This window comes from Pieris brassicae, chromosome 2 (genome assembly GCF_905147105.1).
Source record: "Pieris brassicae chromosome 2, ilPieBrab1.1, whole genome shotgun sequence".
NCBI lineage: Eukaryota > Metazoa > Arthropoda > Insecta > Lepidoptera > Pieridae > Pieris > Pieris brassicae.
Window position 1 is genome coordinate 14,978,226 of NC_059666.1, and position 26,482 is coordinate 15,004,707.

Here is a 26,482-nt window from a genome sequence, read left to right on the forward strand (position 1 = left end):
GGTGTGTTTTTTAATGGCCGTAATTTAGTGCCCGTTTAAGGCCTAATTATAATTCGTATCTCGACACAATCTCATCTTGAGTGCTCTTGAAAGTAGATTTTAGTTTGGTTTGATTCTAGAATACGGGTCGTAGATGTCCCTTGCTAATCTATTATACATAATTCATCATCATCAGTTAACTTATATTAACAGAAAGTTTACTGGAGACAAATAAAAAAAGCATTTTCATTTCTCATATTGATTATATTACGTCTTGATAACGGTGAGAAAATCTCTGAAAAGAGAAGGAATTAATTAGCTATGAACCTATAATGTTCATAATTATGTACAGACATAGATATTTTGGCATCGCAAATATTATATTAATTTATTTAAAGTTAATTTTAAACTACCTTAGAAAATTAAATCTTATTTTACGTTTGAAGTCACGTAACGAGTCCTGTTTTTGTATGTGTCTTCGAGAAACAATTTTTCAATTGCCTCGCCTAATCGAAACAAAACCCACCTAGAAGCAACCATAAACCATGATTTATAAGATAAATATTCATATTATTATTACCTTACAACTCCAGGCAAGTCCTTGGCTTCACATAGGTCGTTGTGACCTCTGTCAAAGACATGAAACTGCAATACAGCACCTCCCTTATTTCGCGACTGCGCCACGCATTCGTATAACTGTAAAACAAATTTTTACACAGTTTCCATCACCTAACGAGATAAAGCGTTTCTGTGTTATATTATGTTGAGTTAAACACATATTATACAATTATTTTTGAGACATAATAACTGAGAAAATATCGTACTATAGAATACAAAGCATGAAAGTTAACATCATTGATTACAAAAACAAACAAGACATATGATAAAACCACGAGGAAAAATTATTATTATTACATCGTATAGTTTTAGATGTGGTCTTTAATCGAAATGCCACATCTAAACTCGAAAATTACGCCATTGTGAAATTTACAGCAGGCGTTAAAAATTGTGATTAGGTGAACGCAAGTGCACATTTTAAGAAATGAATAAACGCGAATTAATTATTATTTATGAAACTCATTATTTCGAGGGCATTTTCCTATATTTAACGATAGGTCCTTACAAGATTCGTTAACGATTTCGGTTTGACAGTTGACTTAGTCTATATTCTATACACATACAGAGATAAATTAGGTAATTAACAAACTTCGAAATTATTTTATATGTCACAGTCCACTAGCTTAATTAGCCGTTCAGTCAACAGCCTAGCCTTTTTCTAAACAGTGTTTAGCTAGCGACCTAAATTACCTATATTCAGTCCTAGCGTTTATACATTTAATGAACTGGCTGGCAATGCTTTGGCACTTCGTACGACTATTTGACCGAAATAAACAAGCTGAAATATTTGACATAAGAATTTTTTTACCTAATCTATTTAAAATGTTATATATTAGTGTTCTTACATTAACTCTTAGCGTCATTACCCCCTTAAGTAGAGTTTTTTATAAACATTTGGAAAATATAAAATGCTATTATACTACTACTATATTGACAGTTTGGTAGGTGTAGGTGGCAGAAGTGGAACTAAATAGAAATGAACAGGACAGGCAAATAATGAAGGTCATCGATCCAAGTCATGTGCCGAGCTGACGATCAAATAGCTGAACATCATTCAGGCCGTCGAACGGCTAGAGACAAGGCTGTTGATTGAACGGCTAATTAAGCTACGACATGACATATACATCATAAGAACTTAGTATCATTGTTTCATTATTATTTTGTAATTGCGTTTAAAGCTTGCAATTCATAACGGAATACGATGTTGTATACGTATTCAGTTGATAGGAAATCTGGATAAAGATAAAATTTCATCCTTATCAATGTAGTTCCATCTTGAATCATTTATAGATACCTATTGTTTTAGCGTAAATTAAATTTCAAGTTCCTTAATTTTAAGACTCGGCATTGCCAAATCAAATACCATTTGTTTCATATATAGACATTACCTTGACCGCCAGCTCGTACGGCACAATCCTATCCCCTTTAGAATGTAAGATGAGTACAGGAAGATTAGTCACTCTTGCTAAATACTGGTCAGTCGTGAAGGAATACTCCGTAGACGTACTGAAGGGCTTCACAAAGGACTGCTTATAATACGGCAGCCAGGATACCAGCTAAAATTTAGCGTCATGAATAAGATATGAATTCGACAAAGTTAATCACACCAGTATTCTCGATTCAGAAATATTTATTACGGATATTGCATGAGTGAAATGAAAGAACAGTGTTGACTTAGCGATGTGATAGACGCGCGTTTGACTCCAAATCAATAGTAGGTACTTTCGGTGAGGGAGGCACCAAACAATGTGATGAAGGCTAATCTTGGTTCCAAAACTTCGATAGTGTATGTCATGAAGAGAAACCTACTTGTATTTAAAAAGCAATACATGATAATAGAAATAAGAAAGAGAGAGTTATAGAGTTATATGGATATGTAAAATGTTAGGAGTTAAGTGTTTATACAGACTTTAGTACAAAATTGAAGCAATGGCTTCACTGCACATAACCCATAAACACAAAATCGTCAAAGAATAATATGTTTTAACATCCAGCTTATGAATTACCTTAGAAAATGGGTGTTTTTCAATTTCATCAAGCAAGTTATTGAAGGGAGCTTCGAGTACCAGCGCATCTGGAGCCGGCAAACACTTCTGATTGTTACTACGACACAGGTCGTCCAAATTCGCCACCAGGTTAGCTGCTATAGCTGTGCCTAAGGTAAAAAAAAATTAACCTGAACTTCCGTAAGCCGATTTAAGCTAAGCGGTGCCGTTTAACTAGCGGCCTGAAAGATCCAGTTGAAGAGCCAGTTGATAAAACAGCGAGGCAAATGACTTGGATCGATGACGAGATCACTTGCCTAGCCTGTTGACTGTTAATTTAAATTTAATTCCAGTTTCTGCCACACTCAAACCCGTAACGAAACTCTTCAAACTGTCAATATATCGTCGGCAAACCAGAACTGTGATGGCGTTTTCCAAAGTTTCATGAAAAACAACAAGTACAATGGAAGAGTGTTGTGGCAATAATAATGTGAATTTGACTTAAGCAATTAAATTTTAAAAGAAATCTTTTTTAAAATCATGTTTCATCTTTTTTATTTATGCCAAATATTGACTGTATCGTACGAATGGCCTAAGCATTAGCCAGCCCGTTTAATAAATGTTGTAACAAACGTTGCGGCTGAATATCTTTCAGGCCGTTAGTTAAGCGTCGCCGTTTAGTTAATATGCTAGGCTGTTAATTTAACTGCGACATATGTATATCAATTTAGGTGAAAATGTAGAATAAATAAAGAATTAGGAACGTAGGAAATCAAAATATACCGTTTCCCTAGTTTATTTATTTATTTCGTAATCCTACAACTAAATCAATTATATATATATTAATAAACAATTACACTAACAGAAAGCCAGAGGAATACTACTAAAAGGTTTAAAAATTTACAAAAGCAAACAAACAATATAAATTATTCAATACTAAGTGGTATTTGGCTGTGTTGTATGATGGTGTAAAAATGAGGGTAAGTACGTGATGGTGTGTATGTTCTTATGGGGTATGCTCATGATGCAGGTGATATTGCGCTATGGATATTCCTAATACTTCTTTTAACCATATTCCGCGATAGCTTACACAAGTCAAGGCTTAAATATTGGTCGTTGAATGTCCGGACTGCGCGGTACAAAACTGATGGGATTCTGCATAGTTAGTGTTGATGTGAGGGACGTGAAGCAAAGCACGATTACGAGTCTGGTAGGCAGGAACAAGGGCAAAGTCTCTTAGATAATTATCTTTACACAATTACTGGTATTCATAGATAATGCTACTATCATAAATGACGATAAGGCTATCTTAGATAACAACAATACTTGTTAAACATACACTAAACACGATTAAATATTTTTTACCTAATGAATGTCCCCACAAAACCATCATAGGGCGCTTTCTCTCATCTACTACGCCACTAAGCCAAGAATAAACTTTCAAAGCATCTTCCACGACGCCGTTTTCGGTTGGTCTCACGTTACTAGAGTCTCCATAACCTAAATACGTATAAAAATCTCTATAGATATAGCATATCCGAGTAGCAAGTAAAACTAGCTAACAATCAAAGTGGTTCAGTCCAGCTAACACCTTTAATTATAGTATTTACCCATTATTTACAAATTTTTCAAAATATATAATTAGCTAACCCTATCCCGGCCCTCGTTATCATTTATTTATTAACGTTAATAGGTATATAAAATCAGGTAACAGAATTGAGAGCGAACTTTTTATTAACAATCCTCGTAAGAGAAAAGAAAAAACTTACAGACAAACTACACTATACAGAAGATTGAGTACGTAAAATTATTTTGAATGGAAAGCTTTAAGAAGATCAAGGTTCGGCCTGTAAGATGTGAAGCATATTGTGGGGCTTGGTTTAGAATCATTACCCTCGGCTTGTGTACTGTATGCTAAAATTGGACAATAATTATTTTATATTTTCTATCACACATGTTCCAAAAGGACAATCAGATACTTATGGAACTATATTATTGAATGGATATACACGTGTGAAAGTGACAAGAGATCTTCAGAAGGCGCAGCGCTAAACATATCCATCCAATTATTCTCACAATCGAGTAGCTGCAAAATCAAAGGGTCAAAAATAATAAAAGTATAATGACTCGGCGAATGGTTTCCATAGAGTTCCAGAAAATGTCCACAGTCTATTTTTATCACAGTATTCCATCTCATACTTGCTAATAACATGAATAAATAGAATACATTATATAAATACCTCTGTAATCAAAGGCGATGACATGAAAATTCAATTCTTGAAAAACTCTATACATTTGTAGACGATGAGGTGATCCACGGTGATTTGAGTTACCTGATTGTAAATATTAGAAATATTATTAATTGCAATCCAGAAAACGGATAAGACTCTGCTGTTACTGCATCCAGGGCGATTGTTGGTAGGGGTTTTAGTGGTTATGTACAAAAGCGAGTAACCATCTGGCACTAAGCAGTCGTGGGTATGCACAATTCATTTCCTCAAGTAAGAGAAAACCAAACCATACGGCAATACATTTTAAGCTATCATAATTAGCATTCACAAACAAATTCTTAGACTACTTTTTGACACAGGCACGTACAGTAAAGAAACTCGTGCCGAAACTGACCTTACATAGATGGCGTGTGACACTTACAAAAATCACCTTGAGATTATTTTCTGCACGTTTTATTTTAAACTAAATAGTTAATCTCTATATATATAAAATTATCGTTATAATATAAACATTGAAATCTTTGTTTACAATTTTTCAATTTCGTCAATTTAGTTTAGCATTAGTTTAATGTATTTTTTATTTTAGATAATTTTGGTTTGTAATTGTTATTATTCTGTAGTAGTGTTGTTGTTTACCAGCGTGATGTAATTATAATTACCTACACTACGTATTTAATGTAATTTGTAAATGTATAATTAAATACCTATATATACCAAAATTAGAACTTAATACATAATAATACGTAGTACGTATTATTTTCCATATCCCGTATGCTTTCTCGCTTAAGACGCGTTTTTAGTGGTTTCCCTGAGAAATCGTCTTAAGCGGGGTTTACTGTATTTAACTAAACTTTGCATAATAATGTTATATAGATTTGATATACTTTATATCTAAATATTCAAAGAGGTAAATGAAAACAAACCATGGCAATACAACACGATAGTATTATGAGTGTTCTCCAGCTCTCGTTGAAGGCGGTCACAGAGTGTCATCTCATCTTTGACAGACATCAGCTCACGCAACACGGAAGATGGTACAAAATGCCATATACCTGATTTGTATGCTTTTAATTTAGTACAAATATATATTTTATTTAACGTTACACTTAATAAACGTACTTTGACAGTTATTGAATGTTATTTCGATATGTAACTTTTGTACTATAAACTTTAAGCAATTATCATTTTAAGTTCGTTTATATATAACATTTTTGGTGACTTTAAATACCTTATATAAGTATATACCAATAGGGCTATAACCTTTTTAGGTCTGGGTCTCAGATTTCTGCATCTCTTCCGTGATAATTCCTAATAGGCAAGCAAGCGATCAACCTTCCTGATACCGTCGATTATTGGGTCTAAGGCATGCCGGCTACTTCACGATGTTTTCTTTCACCGTACGAACGAGTGTTAAATGGGCACATAGACAAATTCCATTGGTGCACAGCCGGGGATCGAATATACTGAAGTTACTAGGCAAACATTGCCTAGCATTAAATACCTTATAAGATTGATAATCAATTTTAAACTAAAAAAAATTTATTCGAAATTTCAACACTAGCTGTTGGTCTTAATTGCTAGTCGATATATAATTACCTATTTTTATCGGGCGGTTGTCGACTTTAGATTGAAACTCTATAGTAAAATTTCTTCCTCCCATTACGTTGCAACTGGAAGGATTCTCGAAGTCCATATTCTTTGGGTAATTTACTGTAAACATTTCTGAACTATTAACCAGATTTTGTCACTGTTGTCCAACGGATTATGACTCGCACTCACTTCTCCTGAGCGATCGATCGAGGACGCATATTTTAATAATCGCGGTGGGTGAAATGTGTTTGCAAACGAATTGTATAAGTGTAATTCAATAATTGACAACAACAAAATACGGCAGTACCGTAAAACAAAGATTTTTATTACCTAGAGATTCCGGGAATCCTGGGAGACTAAAAATGGAACTTTAATCGAAACCAAAGATCGCATCGCTTAATATTGTTCCGGGTGAAGTCGTTGTTGAAGAATTTTAATCAACATAAATGATTACGTAGTTTTGTTTCGTATTCAAAAATTGATTTTGTGCAGGTTTTTAATAGCTTAAGATTTAAATATTACGGATAAGACAAATATTACTTACTGCAGTTAGAAAATACCATTTTCCGTTGTACAGTCTTACTATATCTGAACATAAGAGGTAGTACTGCAACTTGCATGAAGAAAACGCTCGCGGTTAAGGACGCGCCAGTCAGGAGTATTGCGCTGTCGAACACATCTACTTCTAAATAACGGTTATTAACGAGACAATTTTCAGTTAATAAGTCTTGGTTTGGACACGTTTTATTGAAACGATTTTAATAAACGTGAAATTAAGAAAATTGCATTACTTTCATCATCAAAGTATTTTAATACAAGTGTTTTATTTAGTTATCGGATATTAATCGAGGTGTCTGTTAATAACACATTCTCCAGAAGTGGTCAAGATTCTTAATAATTCAGCACTCGCTGTCCACAGAGCTTGGTCTGTTACCTTAGGCCTTGGTGCATTCACACTTATCTATAGATATATGTATGTATTCAGTAATTAGGAAACGGTCAGGACCACCACCCAGAGTCACCAATATGTGCACCTAGTGGGCACACATGTCGTATGTGTACATCTGTCGTATGTGTAGATTTTATAATCGCAATTGGGTTGCGACTAAACTTTGCATGTAAGTTTTGTATGTTCAAGCATCCATGGCCTTATAAAAAATTGTTTGGATTATTTAGTTCATTAGTTAGAAACAGGTCTCAACTGAATTACAGGTTTTAGTATAGGGTATTTGAACAATTCCGCCATGCAATCCTTGGGAATGCAACCTAAAATACGTCTTGACCTCCGAAACAATAATATTATATAGGTGTAGTATTATATAAATATAGAAAACATTTTTGAATTCAAACTCACCCGACAACCATTTTTACCGTATTTATTTCATTTTTTTTGTAGTTTTAATATATTTTTACATAATTTAATAAATCGGTGCCAAATTACGGCATAGTTTGCAAGTAATTGTATGGCAATGTCACTTTTGACGGTTATCATTATAAAACCTTTTTGGTAAATGTTTCCTACATGCAATGATAGATGGCGCTTAATGTAAAACTTAAAGGAATTTCGTAAAACAATTTTTTTGAAGTTTTTGCAGGGAAGGAGTAAATGAAACAGATGGAATAAATTATTTATTTATTACAAAAATACAATAAATAATTGACGTTTTACGTTTGTACCTATAGCCCCGCGAAAGCAATCTCTTCTTTAGCAAACAGCATTTTTTTAACGTGACAATTAAATTTCGTAATTATCAAAATAAATTCTCACTAAGACGTCGATTAAACAAAAAATAATTAGGAAATAAAATCAAGTTTCAATATCAATAACAATAGAGAAATGTTTGCTAAAGGACAAATAAAGAAACGCAATTAAGCCAAAGCAGTCAATATTAAGCCGAGCATCTTCTGTTGTCTACTGATGCATTGCCACAAATTCACTGGAAAAAAATAACAATCTATATAAATAGATATTTGTAATCAATTAATTAAAAAAACTCTTGAACATTATTTTGCTAGATTATTCCTGAGTAATAAAGCCTATATCACCTATGCAAAAAAAGTTCAGCTGCAACTGCAGATATTATAGAGTATAGAAACTGTTTTACAAATAATGTATGAGAAGCATTTCAATCTGTTGGGCATTGAAAATTTTAAAAAAAGAATGAAAATTAATTTTTTATTTTATTTTATTAACTAATTAAATACATTGGGTTCAATCCCAACAACTAATAAATATTAAAAAAATGTAGACATGCAGTTTTGTTGACGTTAGACATTGCGAACTTTTAAAAAAATACAGGAAAAAAAATTGCTATAGATAAGTTAAACTTTTATATGCAACAGACTATAAACTTCGCGCCTAGAAAAAATGGATTAATTTATTTATATTGATTTCTTCAAAGTTCAGAAATAAGGGGTTCAATTCCTGATACTACAAATAAATTTCATTCTGTGTCTGCAAATCGTAATTTGTTTGAAAGCTATAAAAACTGAAAAAAAAGAGTGTTGCGAAAGGGGCTACTTACCCAATAACTTGTTCTAGATCTTGGGCGTGGCAGATATATTTGTGACCTAAGTTTTTCTGTTTGTCATAAGCGTGAAGTTTGACTTTTGAGCCATCGTTATTCCGCGACTCCAATATTGATCTATATAACTGAAAGTTACAAAATATATTTCAATGTATGTTATATAATAGCGTGTGGACACAGCGTAAGTATAAAATATAATTGTGAATAAAAACCTATTTTTACCTATGCTGCGTTAAAAATATCCCAGTCTGTATTTACACCGCAGAATTAAAAAAACCTTTTATCAAGAATGTTTAGTATACTTAATTTTATATAAAATTATTAATTTAGTCATTCTATAATGGATTTGTTTGCCATAATCTATGGGATATATTAAATGGATACAAATTAGCTCCATCTAGTGGCAACTGTTCGTAACACAACCTAATATTGTAATGTCATTTTACGATAATAGATGACGTTGTAATGAAGTAAAGAAACCTTTTAAGTTATTTTATATTCATAATAATAAATCAGAGTTATTCAACTGTTATATGAAGTTTTTCTAGTCTAGTCTGTGTCTAATTCCTAGATATCTATTAAGTAGTTCTATTTCTATATACATTTGATGGAAGAAATGCCAAATTTATATTTAGTTAGTTAACACAGACTTACGTTTGGTTTAAATAACTTACTTAGTGGTAGTTTTACGGCTGTGAAATGCGCTCTTTATCATGAAATCGACGTCTCGTGTCAATAACGTCAAACTTATTAAAAAATAAACTTTACAAACCTTAAGCCCGACAACAAAGGGAACGATGACGTCATCCTTAGCGTGTAATATGAGAACTGGCAACTCTTTCGCCTTGGCCAAGTGTGTGTCTGACTTGAAGGAATATTCTTCGCTCGATCTGAACGGCGACACGAATGTATTGTCGAAGTACGGCAACCATCTTACTAGCTGGAAATATTTTCTATGATTTTGTTTGTGTCGAGAAATTTATTCGACTACATTACTAATAAATTACATTTCAATAAATTATTACTTATATATATATATTATTTACATTAATAATAAATTAATTTTTTTAAATGTTTATACATTATTTACGGGAGGATTAGATTAAAATGAAAGTTTGTTAACAAATATAAAAGCGTATTTCATCACTTTACTTACATAACCGAATTTCAAGGGCCTTAAAACATTCATATTCAGAGACTATGACACGTCAAGTTGACAGTTAACTATTTACTATTACTGATTTCAATATTGGATTTAACGCCATCTTTGGCGTGACGTATGTAAATTATTAAAGATGAAAAAGTTTAATAAATATTTAAGAAACAAAAATTTATAAGACTTAATTATTAATTGACCGACTTCGAAAAACCCAAAGGTTTACAATTCAATTTGCACTGTATTAACTTAATAACAATAGAAGAGAACTACTATTTTAACTAAAATACTGTTTCGTCTCTTTCTGTCAAATTGTGATATAAAGAGACTACCAATTACTTTTTATAAAGAACGGGATCAATCTTTATCATGTTTATAATAAATATATAATCGTTTTGAATTATATATACGAGAAAATCTCAATATATATCAATAATATTAGAACAATAATTTAGATGGTATCATATGGATGATATTAAGCATGGCTTCTTACTGCGGACAATGGGTGATGAGTGACGGCATCTGCCAAGTTATTAAATGGAGCTTCGAGAATAAGTCCACTTGGTCTCGGCAAAGGCTCCCGTTTGAGAACATCGCGAGACAATTCTGAGAGATTTCCCATTAAATGGGAGGAAATTCCAGTACCTGGAATAATTTTCATATGTAAAGAATCTAATCGGCAGAACCAGTAGAAGTAGGTATTAGGTCACCGCTAAACCTTTATGTAGTCTTGGCTGTACAATAAATAAAACATATATTGTAAAATATATTAAGAAATAAAAGTAAAATTTTATAATTTATAAAAAAAAATCGATTACGCAATGTCAATTGTCAATAAAAAAATATAAAAAAAATCAGCTAACTTCTTTTTCAGAGGTGTCAAATTAATAAATGATTCTACATAATTTTGACGCAGTATTTAGATTCTAACTTGATATACAAATTAGGACTTAGTCTGGTACTCACTGAAGCTACCTACAAAAATAAACTAAAAATATTTTTGTTGTAACTAGACACATTTATTCTACAGTAGTATGTAGGATTAGATATCCTGGGTTTGTTTCCCAGCGAAAAAATTATTGTCCCGGGTGGTTCAATCATTCTGATTAAAAATTATGTCTATCCCGATTTTGGGACTTACCCAATGAATGTCCCCAAACGAAAACCGCTGGTCGTTGAGAGCTGGACTGAATAGTGCTGTTTAACCAGTCATAAACAATTAGTGAATCTTCTACAACCCCTCTTTCAGTAGGACAGACATTTGTCGAATCGCCATATCCTAGAAAAAACAATCCAAATCTGTCTTCATACAAAATTTATTATTGCGCCCTCTCGTGACCATTTCATCCTTTTCTTTCAAATTTTGTTTACGCAGCGATGAAAAGAAACAGACGTTTAAGGGGGTTATTTAAAAAAATATTTCGGAAATCAGGGTAGCATTCTAATTGCTCGGGTCCCTTGGGTAGAATGCCTGGCGAACCCCGAGGGCCCATCTTAAGGGCGTGTGAAGGGCTGAGGTGTTTTTAGTTGGTGGGGTCTCGCTACCTCTCTGAATAGCAGAGCGATTTGAGTGTAGACCCACAGGCCCCGCGTCAAGCTTGATATCCTTGGCGCGGGCCTGCGCAAGCGCATTTTCACCTCATACAAAAAAAAGGGTAGCATTCTAATGGTGTCCTAGTATAATGCGACAGCGACCCCGGAGCCTCTGTAACGCGGCTTTGTAGGAACTACTCGAGGTGGTTTTAGTGGGTATTGTTCACTCAGTCTCTGAATAGCAGAGATTATTGGCGTTGCGTGTCTCACATACCTCAGCAACCTTTGAGGGTAGGGGATGCGAAAATGCATTTCCACCTCTGAGATCGAGAAAAAAAAACATTCTAATGGTGAAATTATGTTTAAGATCAGTAAAACGATTTTAGCCGTTACAAATATACATAAATATACCAACGAAAATCGATTTTAAAGTGTGCGGGAAGAAACACAAAATTTTAATTTAAAAAGGCAATTAAACTATATAACATACATTTTTTAAAGATTCTCCAATGACATCTTAAAGCGCACTAACCTGATTTCGTATGTTGGCAACCATTTTTCAAGATTAAGGATATGATAAAAATTAATTACATAGCAACAAGTTATTTTGACGATATTTCCGGAGTAGTTGTCTCCTGTCGCGTGAGATGCCAACCCTCTAAGTTAATAATGTCCCTTTTTAAGAAAGGGGAGACTTCGACACTCCCCTGCACTTAGCTACTCGGTCACATATGTCACTGACTGCGTGCCCGATAGGCTAGTATGTATGTTAATATATATATATATATATATTAAGTTATTTAATTTTATGATAAAAATCTTACCGCGATAGTCGAATGCGATAGTATGGAAGTCCATCTTCTGAAAGAATTGATATAACTCTATCCTATGAGATGCCGCACGAGAGTTGGAGTTGCCTAAAAATTAAGTATATAATACGATTTTAAAAAGAAATTCATTTAAATCTCGTGTAATTTGTCTACATTTGCAAGGACGACATTGAAAAAAGTTTTTCCTGTATATTTCTGGATTTTCTGAAAGGAACATGTATGTATATAATGTCGATAAATGTTTATTGTTTAAGAGCAGTGTTGGCCCAGTGGTTTAAGCGTACGAGTCATATCTTAGGTCGTAGATTCGACCCCCCGGCTGTGCACCAATACTTTCTTTCTATGAGACTTTAACTGCATTTGCATTTAACATTCGCCCGAACCGTGAAGAAAAACATCGTTAGGAAACTTCTGATCTAGGCTGATCACCTACGTGCCTATTAGATTAACAGATGATCATGAAACATACAGAAATCTGAGGCCCAAACCTAAAAAAGTTGTAGCGCCATTGATTTTTGTTTTATATGTTCCGTATACGATAATTTCAATCAATTCCTAAATTATAAACTTTGAGGCATCTGAAGTGGCTATAAACAAGAAATATTGTATTTAGTGCTTTGTAGCGTAAAAGCTTTAAAATGAGTTATATATGTCTTATTTATTCTTTTAAGCGTAGTTATACCATGACAATAAAGTACGATAGGATGTTTTGAATTGGCTAATTCTTCGTCTAACTGCTTGCTTAGTTGCTCCTTATCCGCGCTCTCTTCAAAACTACCCTTTAGTTTTTCATAGCTACTCTTTGGTAGGATATGCCAAATACCTGTAATTGTAAATATTTATTATATATTATAGCCAATAAATTATAACCAATGTGTGACACCGGTGTGGACGGCGTGCAAAACATAATGCTTATAAATTAATAAGTTTACAAAAAATACCTTAAATTACGAAACAGCAAAAAAACCTAAGATACCGACAATCTTTCTATAATCAGATGCGCGATCCTTGTAGATATCAAGATTGTTCGGGCCCTGCACACACACATTCTAGCCATTCTGTGTAGTGGAGCTTAGAGCCCTAAATTAGAGTGAATAGTAGGTAATAGTAGGTAGCGAAAGGTACAAATCTGGATACATTTGTTATCTCCACTATTTGCCACGTCTCAAATGGTAAATTTAAACCTGAGGTGAGTCCAGCATGTTCCACAGTTTATAAAGAAATAGCATCCAACAGATCTCTACCATATGGAAGTAGCTTTAAGGTGGAGCTGTAGACTTGTAGGCGATCGCTATGCGAAGTTTTTAGCATGTGTGTCTTAAAGGACAGGTGTCAAAGTAAACGCTTTTGTCAGCCCACCACCATTTTTTGGGGACTTCATAGTGGGGGTTCCACACGAGGCCACAGTATTCCAAAGCGTAAGAAAATTTTATACAGTCTGTTGGATTTTTGGAAAGCTTTGCAGTTGCGTAAAACGAAATCCAGAGATTTGTAGTTTGCTGACGTAACGTTTTACGAACGTGATTCGCTTGAGTGCTGTTCTTGATGTAGTATGTCCTTGGGTGTTTGTTCTATTTCCTAGTGAAGCGTATAACGCAGAACTTGTCTGTGTTAAGTTTCATACTGTTTCAAATGACACCACTTTACCCGCTGGTCTTTTTGAAGCAGGTTTGCGTCTAATTTATAAGTTATAAGTAAATTACTGTGATTATTTTTTATTGAATTACTTGTATGTTTATACGAAGGAAAAAATGATACACAATTCGGTGAAAAATTTTCATACATAAGGAATGACAGCTAAGTCAAAAATTATGTAATCCCAAGGCTTACTTGGACTTTAGACTTTATACTTGGCCACACGTCTCGACATCCACTCTTATTTAAATAATGATTTGCAAATAATTAAGCTATTTAAACCTAGCATTTAAATATTGTATAATTAATTTCAATTGTATAAATAGACTGTGGTACCATACAAAGTAGTTATCATTAAGAATACTCTGCTTCCGATACATATATTTAACTATGTAAAATAAAAACTAGTATATACAATTCACACCTTTCATCAACCAAATATAATTAATGTATGTCATATCATAAAAAAACGTGATTAACATAATGATCAAAGTCCATTTTCATTACAACATTCTACTTATATCACATATCTATCAATTTTATTAAATATTCAAAAGATAACTATAAAAGTATAGAGAATTGCACATTAAATATTATTTAAGAATTAATCAAGCACAGGTGGAAAGTGGTTCAAGTGCTTGGTTTTTTTTATTAACCGGCAACATAACATACATACATACATAACATCATAATAGTTATAAGGCTGAGCTGGTGAAAATCAGATGTGTTAATGACATCATCATAGATGTGTATCAAATCCTGCTACTATCATTGTACTCTCAATTTACTTCATAAGTATTACCTATTATCACTCTTTTTCCACAGTCATCATGGTATTGTGTTTATAAATCAGTATTGTGAGACAAAAGCTGTGAAGAAAATATATTATGGCTACCTAGTTATAGGCTTACCTAGTTTAACTGGGCAATTATCAACTATAGATTGATACTCAATGTTAATATTTCTAGCACCTTCTATTCCGCTAGCTGCGGGGTCCTCATAGTCTATATGAAAAGGCCATTGAGCTGTAAAATAAGGGATTTGTCAACATGCTTTTAAGTAATTTTAAAGTTATAAGTTCTATATTTCTTATGGATTAATTAAACCATATAATTATTTAAATCAAGGTATTTAATATCAAATATACAATTTTGCACATATTGTTTATTGAGCCGCGCATTTCCTATGAAATTGTATTTTCTAAACTCAGAATTATGTATGGAATATTGTCATCAATGCCATTATGATAAATGATGAATATTAATACTTCTCAACAAGACCAACTTCCTTTTAATTAACAAGTGCCTTTAAAAAAAGCCATTCACAGGCTTTGGCTAACAGAATTTAAGTTTTGTTAATGGTGGTCCTAGTAAATAAATAAATCAATGAACTTTAGATGGGAGGAAATAATGGAAAGTACATACATACCAAAATTAGCAAAAATCATATTCTGTTTAAATGATTTTGAATACTTGAATATTAAAGGCACAACAGCTACATGGAAAACAAATATTCCCGCTGTGATTGATGCACCTAGCAGAAAGGCCCTGCAAAAGTATTAAAATTTTTTTTATTGTAAGCCTTTACTTAATACATAAAAGGTTAATATTATTTGCAATATTAATAAGTAGGAAACAATGTGTAAACATTCAATTATCAATTATTATTTATAAATCATGAAAAGCATGAACTAAGTATATAAATACTTACGCAATCGAGTATAAGGGTAAGCAAAACACAAGTAGGTGCATCTTTTACACAATTTTTTAGTTTTATTTAATTAATAAATTAAAATGTTGAAAAAAAAAACTTGATAATTAAATGCAAAATGTAATAACTATTAGTAGTGTGTAAGTAAACAACTCGTACGATTATTTATATATGCAATAGCGAAATGTTGCCTCAAATTTGTGACTTCAATTTGTACAAAATTAATCACGAAATTACGAAAAACTAAAAATCCGCAACTAACATATTTTTCTAGTTCTATGACTAAACTACAATCTTCGAACTAATAAGTTATTCTCCTCTATATAAACCATAAAACCCAATGAAAAGAACACAAAATTTAGGCCAAATACAATAATAAATAATTATTTTATTATCCCGTTAGAACGTCACTTAATACTAGCATACATTTAATACTAGTAGTAAGCAGTTAGCACGCCACAGACTATGAACATTGTTATTTGTTAGATCATAGATGTCGCACACCCTCAGATTGCAGCTCGAATATTTAATTCGAATACATTATAGTATCATTATTAAACAACGAACCGTGTAAAAGTAATCTCTGCAATCTCGGTTGATTGATCTTAGAAGAATCATATTTAATAGAACTTGTTAGAACATAATAATTCCGTAAGCGAGATAGCTACTTATTAAAACAAAAATATTGGCGTTAGCAGTGAAGTATGCGATTCTTTATTTATGTCTTCCTTTAGTACATGCGTATTAATTAATCGTTAGGTATTTTAGAAACATTTTTGTCGATAAAAGTAATGAAAGTTGAGAAATCCGTACTTGGTTAGCTTGCTTGCTTGCCTCAGACCTAGTTCTTAGTCTGTGACAAGGTTATCCTTGAAAAATAATATTGATGTTCCAAACATAATTAAAAAGTTAAAGTGATAGTGATTTACTATAACCATACATGGCTGTAGTAATAGATGCCTTAAAGGCATTGAACCATCATGCAATCGTTGATAAAAAGCTTTTTAAACTATTACTGCGAGTACCAATTTTTAAAGTGTTGTGTTTATATTCAGAATGAGACATAATAAATAATTTCTGTTCCAAAGGGCAATATATATAATAATTTCCGTTACAATATTGCGTAAGTAAACCGTTTTAAATACACAAAAATCTAAAGTAGATTTGTAGTTGAACAAAGATTAAACCCAAACTCAAAATAACTTCTAATAACTCAAAATACTACTAGTTCGCAACTTCGCAAGTCAAGGACGTCGTAGAGCGGGCAAGAAACTTTCCGACACTCTAGATAGGATCCTTGTCAAGGATTATTTCATCACAAATAAAGATAATGCATGAAAAAAAAACACATAACTCTTTTAATTGACTATAAAATATCAAAACAGCTAAATAGAACCTATAAGTACTTTTTTATAATAACTCAGATGATATTAACAGGTCCCTCACTATGTAGGCTAAAATTGACAGATGTTAACTATGATCTACCCTACTGTACCGCCTGTACCCTATATTAATATTTGCCTCATGGGTCACTCAATAGTGTTGTAGGCTGTGGCCTAAGCGTAACCTAACCAGTTTATTAAATGTGGTTACAAATGCTACGGCTGAATATATTTCAGGCCGCTAGTTTTGTTATGAGGCTAGGCTGTTGATTAAATGGCTAATTTAGCTAGTTGGCTGCGATATATATTTTAATAAGAATAATATATTGAGTCTGGTAATAAAGAGGACTATATTCACACAAAATAGATTTTGTAGCAAGAGTTACGCCTGTCGTAATATTACGACAACTTATATACATTAATTAGATTAATGAATTTTTTCAATATATTTAGGCAGGCGTAAGTAGACAAAACCTGCCCAGATAGTTTTATCTAGAATCCGGGCTCGGTTTGTCAGGTAGGAAATAAGGTGAGACTCAATATAATGTATATAATGTGTATGTAATAATATAAGTAAGTAATGAATATTCGCTCGTATCATGGTGATTAAAAACACAAATAGCCGAGGTGAGCATACGAAAATTAAAATACATCTAGTAGACCCAGGTAGGGCTCTCCACTGGACTACATATGCAATAAATAACATAATGGTTAACAAACAAACAGATCACTTAGAATGTTTTGATTTTCTATTGACGTCCTTAAAGGAAGCAGCACGGTTGAAGAATTAAGAATGATTGTGTAAATAATTCAGTATCTTTAATACTTTATTTAAAGAAGATTGATTTGATAAATAATTTAATGTGATATTAAGGTAATGTTTGTTTAAATGAAGATAAATAACCACTTCACTGTCGTTTGGTTTTTTTATCCAAAATAGTCAACTGAGGGTCCGTATAGCACTGTATTTCTAAAAGTTCAGTAGAAATTATCTCGTTTTTCATTTTCAACGATTTCATTATATCATAGATAAATGGCGCCCAAAAGTGATATTTTCCATAAACACGCCTATAATTCGCAAATACACACCCAGTAAGACTTGTTATGTAACTGATCCGTAAAATAACTGTCGTTTTTTTTGCAGATAAGATTTTTGTTACAATATTTCCCGGTTCCAAGGGTATGTAACCTTTTTTGCGGCTTCCAAAATTCAACCACACATAATTAGTTACATTCACATTCCATTTCTTTGACAAGTTAAAACGTTGAGGTCCAATATTAAATTTTATATTGTAACATATATTTGCTGGATACGTATTTTCGATCCATGTTGACACAACACTCGTTTCAATTGTATCAAAGAGTCTAATATTTCCTTGTATTTTTATACTTGTATTATTTATGTGATTTACCGTTTTCAAGATAACATTTTTATTAAAAATATTTAGAATTTCAATCTTTTTTACTTTTGTAATTCTTGATACTTCTTCCCAATGATGATCCCCAAACACATTATCAAAATACGTAGGATCTTTGAGGAATACGTCGTCAGGTGCTTTGCCCAAAAGTATTTTAATTCCTTGCTTCATTCTGGTCTCAGTGATATTAAAACGAGTCACATCATTGCCACTGGCTACAACTTTATGAGCACCAGTAAACGATACACTACAATTATCCTTTGAAGAGCCAAGTTTAACACTTATTTCCATTTCACCTTCACAAATTGCAATAAAAACTATAATAATAATGAAATAATACGACATAATGCAGTCAAATAGTTGTTATGTCTACCAATACTATAAAATTAATGATCTATTTGCAGTTAGAAAAGATGGAACATGAATACTGGTTTAATTAATTATTATAAAATTTTGATCATTTTAATCAGCAATCATTTCTAGTTAGATTAATAGACACTAGAAATTGATAAATTTTACCAATCTTAAGTTGATTTAATCATAATTTATTTAATTATTTATATATTAAATAAATACCATTCAAGGTAACAATATGTTATCACTTCGCAATGACCTTCTTATCAAAATATAACTCTGGTTCAATTATTATGATATTAATATTCTTCTAAATTATTCGAAATGATTTATAATTTTGGTACTGAGACTGTTTATGTTATAGATTAACTTTAAGCTTGTTTTTAGTAATATAAAAGATACAAGAGGTGTATTACGTACGAACATATTTACCTAAAATACAATGTTAGAAAAAACGCTTCTCATTATTTGTATAGTTTTACCAATTATAAGCGCAAAAATAAGTATTAATGTAAGTAACGGTAATAACGTGACAGATGTAAGAGTGGAATATTCTGGATATGACATTCACGTTATCAACAATGAGGATATTAAGTTATTCAAAATTAACCAGTTATATTTGAAAGAAGCAGTACGTAGATATTATAAAGTTAGACCGCAAAGTGTGTATTTAAAGAGTCCAACACCATGGAATGATCTATATAAGACCAATGATTGGGAACAAGTGTCAAGAATTTTATCTGTCAAATCGGCTACGTTAAAGTTAAATAATAAACAAAATACAGTAGTGTTATCACAAGATTTTGAAAACTATTCGAATTCTACTATCAAAGTTAATACTGCCTTAAGTCAGTCCGTTGAAAATTCTATTTCAACCAGCTGGTCCGTCAGCAAAGAGTGGTCAGTATCACAGCAATTTGAGTATGACGTTAATGTGATCTTCGCAAAAATTGCTGGTACTACTGGTTTTACATGGACTTCGAACTGGGGTAAAAATGAAGAAAAATCCGAGACCTTTACTATTGGAGCAACCAGTTCGGTAGAAACCGAGTTAAAGCCTGGGCAGGCTGTCACTGCGATTTTGACAGGAAACAAAAGAGTATTGGAGATTGAAGTCGTGTATGCGGCAACACTGAGAGGGAATGTAGCAGTGAATTTCAAAAAATCGTTTAGGGGTCACTATTTTTATGGCCCCTCAATTGTCAGTGTTTTGAATACGGCCGGAATGGATACGGAGAAGTTGATAACTGAGAATATTAAAATCGGTGTTTATATTGATCATTCACTTAAAGTTTTTGATAAGACAACAGGTTTACCGCTGTAAAACTGTCGTTACGTCTACGTTATGAGCGCATTTAATTTGTGTAAATTTTACGAGGTGGAGAAAAGTTCTCGTTTAAATGAGAAAAAAACCTTTATTGACTTATCGTAAAGCTCAATAGTTTAAGAAGTTAAATGTTAATAATATGTAATAATGAAGTATTTATTATTATATTGTCAATTTTTGTAGGTAAAGTTTTGCAAAATTTTCCTTTCCTTTTTTTTGCTTCGTCTAACTTATGGTGGAAATTTTAAGTGGTACTTATTTTTAATATATTTTATAAAGTTATGTAAATGTATTTTTTTATTTGAGCCAGTTTATTAATTCCATTTATTAATTATAATGATAATAAGAAGTATTTTTTTACGATCCAATCAATATTAAAATCAAATTTAAAAATTTGGTGTAATGGCAGCATTTACTCCATGTATAGCGAAGAAAGCATCAGCTACTATATTATGTTCCAGAACTGGAGACGTCTGTTGCTTTGAATAATATATCACATAGTGAGAACGTAGTTGAGCAAGATTAATTATGTTTAAAAAAAATGGCTACAAAAACAAAACTTAGAACGCCTGTTCTACGTAGCCTCAATGTGGGCCATAGTGCATTTGGGACGGTTTTATATCACACGCCGTAATGTTAAAGACCACCTGTTACCATTCCATTTAGGCTATAACACTATGTTGTAGTACAAACAAAACTGACAGATTTTAAACGGACTGGATTAAAATTATTGGTAGATAGTGACATCTTTTATAAAAATATAAATCTTATAGTAATCTCAAGATAGTTTTTATATTAATGCTTTTACACTTATTTTTTATTGCCCCTAATTATTATTATGTTTATATACTAATAATGTATAAACAAACTCTAAAAAATAGAGAAAACAATAAAAATAATCATATTAATAAATACCATATTATATAATTTCGTCTGTCTAAAGAACAGAATCACTAACACCACATTAGCACCAGCTCCAAGTCTTCAGCTATCACTGTCTTCGACGTATTCTGGGTATCTACTGGTCCGAGAAGATCTCTAAAAAGCAATTTTGTAGCGCTGCCAAAACACCCCGATTAACCAGCAGAGGAAGCGACGCAAGTGGGTAGGCCATACAGTAGAGATTCCCGTGGCCCAAGTGGCCCGTGACGTCCCAAGCAAACATGGCGTCGTACCAGAGTCGTCGTCGCAGATGAGGCAAAGAGAGCCGGAAAGACTTACATCGAGGTGACATATCCTCGTGAGACTCACTGTTGACGCCCTCTGCCCCATCTAGGGTTTATATATAGGACATGAAATCAAGTCAAAGCACAGAATGTCTATATATCTGTTTTAATAGCAACACATACATTGTTAAATGCGATCAATCGTTGATGAGTATAGCGACCACAATAATGTGATAACAATGAAAGTCGTGACACAAAGCTAGTCGTCCTTGCTCCTAATTTGCTAAGGAAAGCTTCAAATTATTGTCCTGTAAATGAGCCAAAAATGATTCTTTTGTGTCCCAAGGGCAGATCATCGTAAGAGTCCCTTGAGAGAAAATATTAATGTTTTTATTACACTTATCAAAATCCTGATTTAGTATGCACACAGTTTTTGTACACTATCGCAACGCTGTGTGAGTCGAATTAAACGTTTTTTTTATTATGACATGTGGCAACTTACTTGTTTACGTCACATGTATACAATTAGAAATTCATTATTTTTACCCGTAATTGCGCATATATAATGTAATCAAGCCTTTTATTGCATACTATTCCTTTTTAATTATTTTATTATGTATAATTGTAAACAATAACGATTTCACATTGTAAAAATTCGCATGCCTATTTATAAATGATTAGGCTGATTATGCGGATACTTGTAATTGATCGATCTAACCACTGTACCACTATCTTGGCAAATAAACGATTATTATTATTATTAAAACTATTTTATGCTACAGTGTAACGTGTAACGTGAACGTAAAAATATTTACCTACCTTTCTACCTTTTGATTTAAAGTTTGCTCGTCTAAGCGCGCCAAATTTGGTATAAGCTTCTAACAACTTTCTAGGTCAAAAACGTTAAAAATTTCTTCACCTGTTAATCTCTATACAAATAGTTCTTATTGAAATAATATTTCAAATAGAAACGTAAGCCTCTTACGAGAAATTCCTGGTGAAATAAATTATATATCATATATTCATAAATATTACTTGTTTAAGGCAGAGCTAAAACAAGGGATTTTTTTTTATTCCCGTATATATACATATATATTCAAACATTATATTCGGTGACCCCAGAGTTGGTGCTCTCCTCGCTCAACGGATACATAAATATAGCAATGTATAGAGGAAATGCAGCAAACATTAAAGGTACACTGCTACTTATATTTATACATATATATACAAACTTATATTTTCTATTTATTCATTTTTAATTATTATTAGTATGTAGGTTAAGTAAACTGTGTGTAATTATTATTCAAATATTAAAAGTACAGTATAAAGTAAGTAAGTATATTGATAAAACAGTATGAAACCGTATTCAACTCGTTAATAATAACTTAATAACGTAAAAAACGACATAAACGCTAGAATATGCAGTATTTTTTTAAATATCACACCAGTTGGGAGAATCTGTAAATAAACTTTAATGGAATAAAACTCGCTTCGCTAAGGTATCTGAAGAACCTTAATTTACTGAAATGAAGGCAGCACTTGTGTCTCTAAGAAAAACCGTTTCCTATTCAACTTTTCAAAGCATCTCAAATAAGCAGAGCTGTGTAATTAAAATTAAAATTAATTTGTATCAGTTTAGTATGAGGAAACTAAAATTACACTTTCAATATAGTTTTTCAGGTCATCAATAATAGACATTGCAATTCCAAACAGAACCTGCTTATTCTAATTTGTCATATTAACAATCGTAATTTAGCTGAAGATCTAAAGATGTATTGTCAATCTAAGAAGTTTTATAGAACACAACATAACAGTGGTGAAAATTATACTCTTATTATTATGGTTTTTTGTTTGTTTTATTTATTATCAAATTATACGAGAAGTCTTAATGAGCCATGGTAGCAATATTTATTGTTTTTTAAAGATTTACCCAAGTATCTTTATATTGTAATACAAACAGAACATACGGCGGCTACATATAGATAAAATGTATTCATAAATACTAGTATTTCGATCGATTCGATTGATACTCTTTCTTAGAATTTTTATACTGTATTGAGAAGTAGAAGGTTAGTTTAAATAGTCCAATAAGACAGTCCAAAACACACGATTCCGCTGAGGAGAATACCCCTGGGCGTCCATCGGAACAGTCAGCGTTCGGTGGTGGATGCACAGGCTGCCATTGGCTGCTTGGATTTTTGAACCAATTCGACTTAGGTTCCTCCGAGAAAATAGCGTACGTTTTTCTTAAAAGGCTGGCGCACGCACGAGACCTGGAATTGAGAATATCCATGGGCGGCGGTAGCACTTGACGTCAGGTGAGCCTCCTGTCCGTTTGCCCCGTGTTGTATAAAAAAAAATACTCAGTACAATTTCCCCACTGAGCATAATTTTATATCCTGTATATACTATCGATTTTAACAATACATTTAGATCAAGCGTGTCATCACTTACACTTGAATTTGAATTATGCGATCTTAAGCTCTATTCCTCACACATAGAGCATATAATTCCGTAAATAACCCCTTCATATAACCTGCTAGTAGGATATTATTGTCAAATTCTACTTAGTATAAATAGATGGTGAGATGGTGTTGATACCATTCAGTAATCAGCTTGTGAATCTGTAACAAGTAGGTAACCATTTGGCATAACGTTACTTGAGCTGTGAAGGGTATATAAGTAAAATCATTATTAATAACTTTATATATTCTTTTAAGTTTCAGAAAGTTCAACTCATTCATGTCGTGATTACGATACTAACACAAGGGTTAATGTAGTAAAATGGTTCCCATTAGCTGTCATTCACTATTTATAATGTTTGTTAGTCAATTTATATTAAAATATAGGTATTTGTTTTCAGATTAAACCATATGAACATGAAGGTCAAGGTATGTGCCCATTAGAGTACAGGTGATGATGATCAATGACTCCAATAAACTCACCATATTTCTGTTTGTTTCTAACAGGTTTTAGTCGCGGTCCTTTTAAGTGCCTATACAATGGCTGAACCTCCAGTTGGGTAAGTATTTATATTACATTTAAGGTTAAAAAATGTTTGACAAATGCTAAAGATTACTAAAGATTAAAGAAAACACTTTTTTACCGAAGCTATGTATTATTCTAAACTTATAATAAGTGTAAAAGCTGTATCAACAAAAGACAATAATATTGTTGAATTTAACAAGAAGGCTTATCCTTTTTAAAAAGATTATTATCTATTAGGGGTATCTATGAAAGTAATAACTTATTTCCAAACAATCATAAAGAAAAGCTTCGAATACTTTTTCAGAGACTATCCCTATCCCGATTACGCTACTCAACGATCTCTTTCCGATACATATGGCCCTCCTAGTTTTGGCGCAAGAACTCAAAACCAATTAACACCAACTTACGGCCCTCCCGAAAGTCAAAACGCACGTCTCTCAAAACAATACCTACCTGCGCAGCGAAGTCTGTCCCAGGAATATGGAGTTCCTCGAAATTTCGATACTACTGAATATTCTGATGATTATATTCCACCAAGTCAGCAATATGGGGTACCATCAGCCCGAACGCCTCCTCAAGAATATGGATTACCTACAAGTAACTTGAATGCCGAAGAGGAATATAGTATTGATGCAAGAAATGTGCCACAAGAATACGAAGTAGCAGCCAAAACTCTTCCGTCAACAAGGCTATCTCAGAACTACGGAGCACCAGCCCGTACCATTGATACATCTGTGCGCGATTTGACCCGACAATATGGAGTGCCAAAGTCACGTTCTCAAAACCTCCCTAAATCTCAATTCCCAAAAACCCGGGCAAGCCAAGTGCCTAACTCCTTTGGTGTACCTCAACTACAAAATATCCCTACTTCAAGAGTTCAAGACTTCAATTTAGCTGCAAAATCGATTGATTCTTCTTTCCCATCCGATTCTTATGGAGCGCCTTTGCAAAGGTCATTTGACACCATTTCTAAGGAATATGGAGTTCCTCAAACTGAAAAACCAGTTTTCCGGTCGCAAAGTATCTCCCAAACTTATGGAGTTCCACGTTCAGGGTCTGATAGCTACGCAAAGATGTCTAGATTTGGCGCTGCACAAAACACAGTTTCTACAAGTTATGGAGTTCCTCGGTTGTCTTCTCAGTATGGTGTACCAAGCGGCGGTAGATCAATAAAACTCTCAGAATCTTATGGAGTACCTAATGCTAAATCATTTGATGATTCTAGAGTGAGATCCAACTCATTTTCCAGGTATGTTTGAGGGTGAATTTCATAACTTTAATTTAGTAATTTCATAAATTTGAATCGGATTGTCGTTCTAGCAGTACATCCTATCTTCCACCCAGCCGTGAAGCAATGCCATCCTCAGGGTACGGAGTGCCTGATGTGAACAACGGTCTTTCCGATCAGGGGTACAGTTATGCAAGAAATGCTCTGGATGAACTGATCAACCAAGTTAGTATAAGGAATTTCTTTAATAATACTAAATTATTTCAAAAATTAAACTAAAATTCTTTAATACTCTTACGATTAACTCTTAACCTCTTTGATAACTCAAAAATTTATGTAAAATATCAATACCTATGTTTAACATCAATAGGAGCCAGCCAACTACGACTTTGGGTACAAAGTCAACGATCTTCGCACTGGAAGTGATTTCGGTCATACAGAGACCAGACAAGAGAACAAGGCTGAAGGATCATACTTTGTGGTGCTTCCAGATGGTACCAAACAGGTATTTACACTTTCGGTCTACTATTTAATATCGCAATTGTAATTAAATGTAATCTGAAAATGATTTTTTTTCCTTAGTATATTACCAAATAAGTAAACATTTCTTTTGTTTTTAGGTGGTGGAATACGAAGCAGATGACCAAGGCTTTAGACCCCGTATCTCTATAGAAGCAGTCGATCTGGGATACGATGAAAACGCATCTAATTTAGCTAAATCCGGACCGTACTAAACACGTACTCAATTAAAAAGGTTCCTACATAACGATAAAAGGCTTTACGAGAAATTAATAGTTGTTATACTTGATGATATGAAAAATATA

At 32.8% G+C, this 26,482-nt stretch overlaps 4 protein-coding genes across 5 annotated transcripts; 2 read left to right on the plus strand and 2 right to left on the minus strand.

Annotated features, from left to right (window-relative positions):
• Positions 1-222: 222 nt before the first annotated feature.
• Positions 223-7,867, minus strand: LOC123720236 (lysophosphatidylserine lipase ABHD12-like). Its single transcript, XM_045676774.1, has 10 exons — positions 7,758-7,867; positions 6,948-7,069; positions 6,410-6,523; positions 5,737-5,865; positions 4,823-4,915; positions 3,948-4,082; positions 2,604-2,752; positions 1,986-2,153; positions 560-675; positions 223-274 (listed from the first exon to the last, which is right to left on the minus strand). Exons 1-10 carry the CDS (start codon positions 7,766-7,768, stop codon positions 247-249), a joined length of 1,065 nt encoding a protein of 354 aa, XP_045532730.1. The 5' UTR covers positions 7,769-7,867; the 3' UTR covers positions 223-246.
• A 155-nt stretch (positions 7,868-8,022) lies between these two features.
• Positions 8,023-16,222, minus strand: LOC123720567 (lysophosphatidylserine lipase ABHD12-like). 2 transcript variants are annotated; one of them, XM_045677234.1, is made up of 10 exons: positions 16,058-16,222; positions 15,514-15,632; positions 14,997-15,110; positions 13,133-13,273; positions 12,445-12,537; positions 11,229-11,366; positions 10,581-10,732; positions 9,704-9,871; positions 8,929-9,056; positions 8,023-8,340 (listed from the first exon to the last, which is right to left on the minus strand). In XM_045677234.1, coding segments are annotated over exons 1-10 (1,080 nt in total). In that variant the 5' UTR covers positions 16,060-16,222; the 3' UTR covers positions 8,023-8,315. The 2 variants fall into 2 exon arrangements, with proteins under 2 accessions (XP_045533190.1, XP_045533189.1); XM_045677233.1 differs by having other exon boundaries at positions 15,796-16,222.
• A 3,126-nt stretch (positions 16,223-19,348) lies between these two features.
• LOC123720285 (spherulin-2A-like) lies at positions 19,349-20,506 on the plus strand. Its single transcript, XM_045676830.1, has one exon. The coding sequence runs from the start codon at positions 19,392-19,394 to the stop codon at positions 20,271-20,273; it is 882 nt and encodes a 293-aa protein (XP_045532786.1). The 5' UTR covers positions 19,349-19,391; the 3' UTR covers positions 20,274-20,506.
• Positions 20,507-24,310: 3,804 nt separating this feature from the next.
• Positions 24,311-26,482, plus strand: LOC123720393 (pro-resilin-like). Its single transcript, XM_045676983.1, has 6 exons — positions 24,311-24,333; positions 24,412-24,464; positions 24,735-25,679; positions 25,751-25,883; positions 26,029-26,163; positions 26,279-26,482. The coding sequence occupies exons 1-6, from the start codon at positions 24,316-24,318 to the stop codon at positions 26,390-26,392; spliced, it is 1,398 nt and encodes a 465-aa protein (XP_045532939.1). The 5' UTR covers positions 24,311-24,315; the 3' UTR covers positions 26,393-26,482.

Excerpts from the sequence above, each read along its gene's own strand:
- LOC123720567 (XM_045677233.1), bottom strand. The coding sequence starts at position 15,836 with ATGCACCTACTTGTGTTTTGCTTACCCTTATACTCGATTGC. Across the intron at positions 11,367-12,444 it reads TATCGCATTCGACTATCGCG|GATATGGCGATTCGACAAAT; the intron begins GTAAGATTTTTA and ends TGTTTTTTCTAG. Across the intron at positions 10,733-11,228 it reads CGTTTGGGGACATTCATTGG|GTACTGGAATTTCCTCCCAT; the intron begins GTAAGTCCCAAA and ends AAATTATTCCAG.
- LOC123720236 (XM_045676774.1), bottom strand. Across the intron at positions 2,154-2,603 it reads AAAAACACCCATTTTCTAAG|CTGGTATCCTGGCTGCCGTA; the intron begins GTAATTCATAAG and ends GCTAAATTTTAG. Across the intron at positions 676-1,985 it reads CGTACGAGCTGGCGGTCAAG|TTATACGAATGCGTGGCGCA; the intron begins GTAATGTCTATA and ends TTTGTTTTACAG.
- LOC123720285 (XM_045676830.1), top strand. The coding sequence starts at position 19,392 with ATGTTAGAAAAAACGCTTCTCATTATTTGTATAGTTTTACCAATTATA.
- LOC123720393 (XM_045676983.1), top strand. Across the intron at positions 24,465-24,734 it reads ATGGCTGAACCTCCAGTTGG|AGACTATCCCTATCCCGATT; the intron begins GTAAGTATTTAT and ends ATACTTTTTCAG. Across the intron at positions 25,680-25,750 it reads AGATCCAACTCATTTTCCAG|CAGTACATCCTATCTTCCAC; the intron begins GTATGTTTGAGG and ends TTGTCGTTCTAG.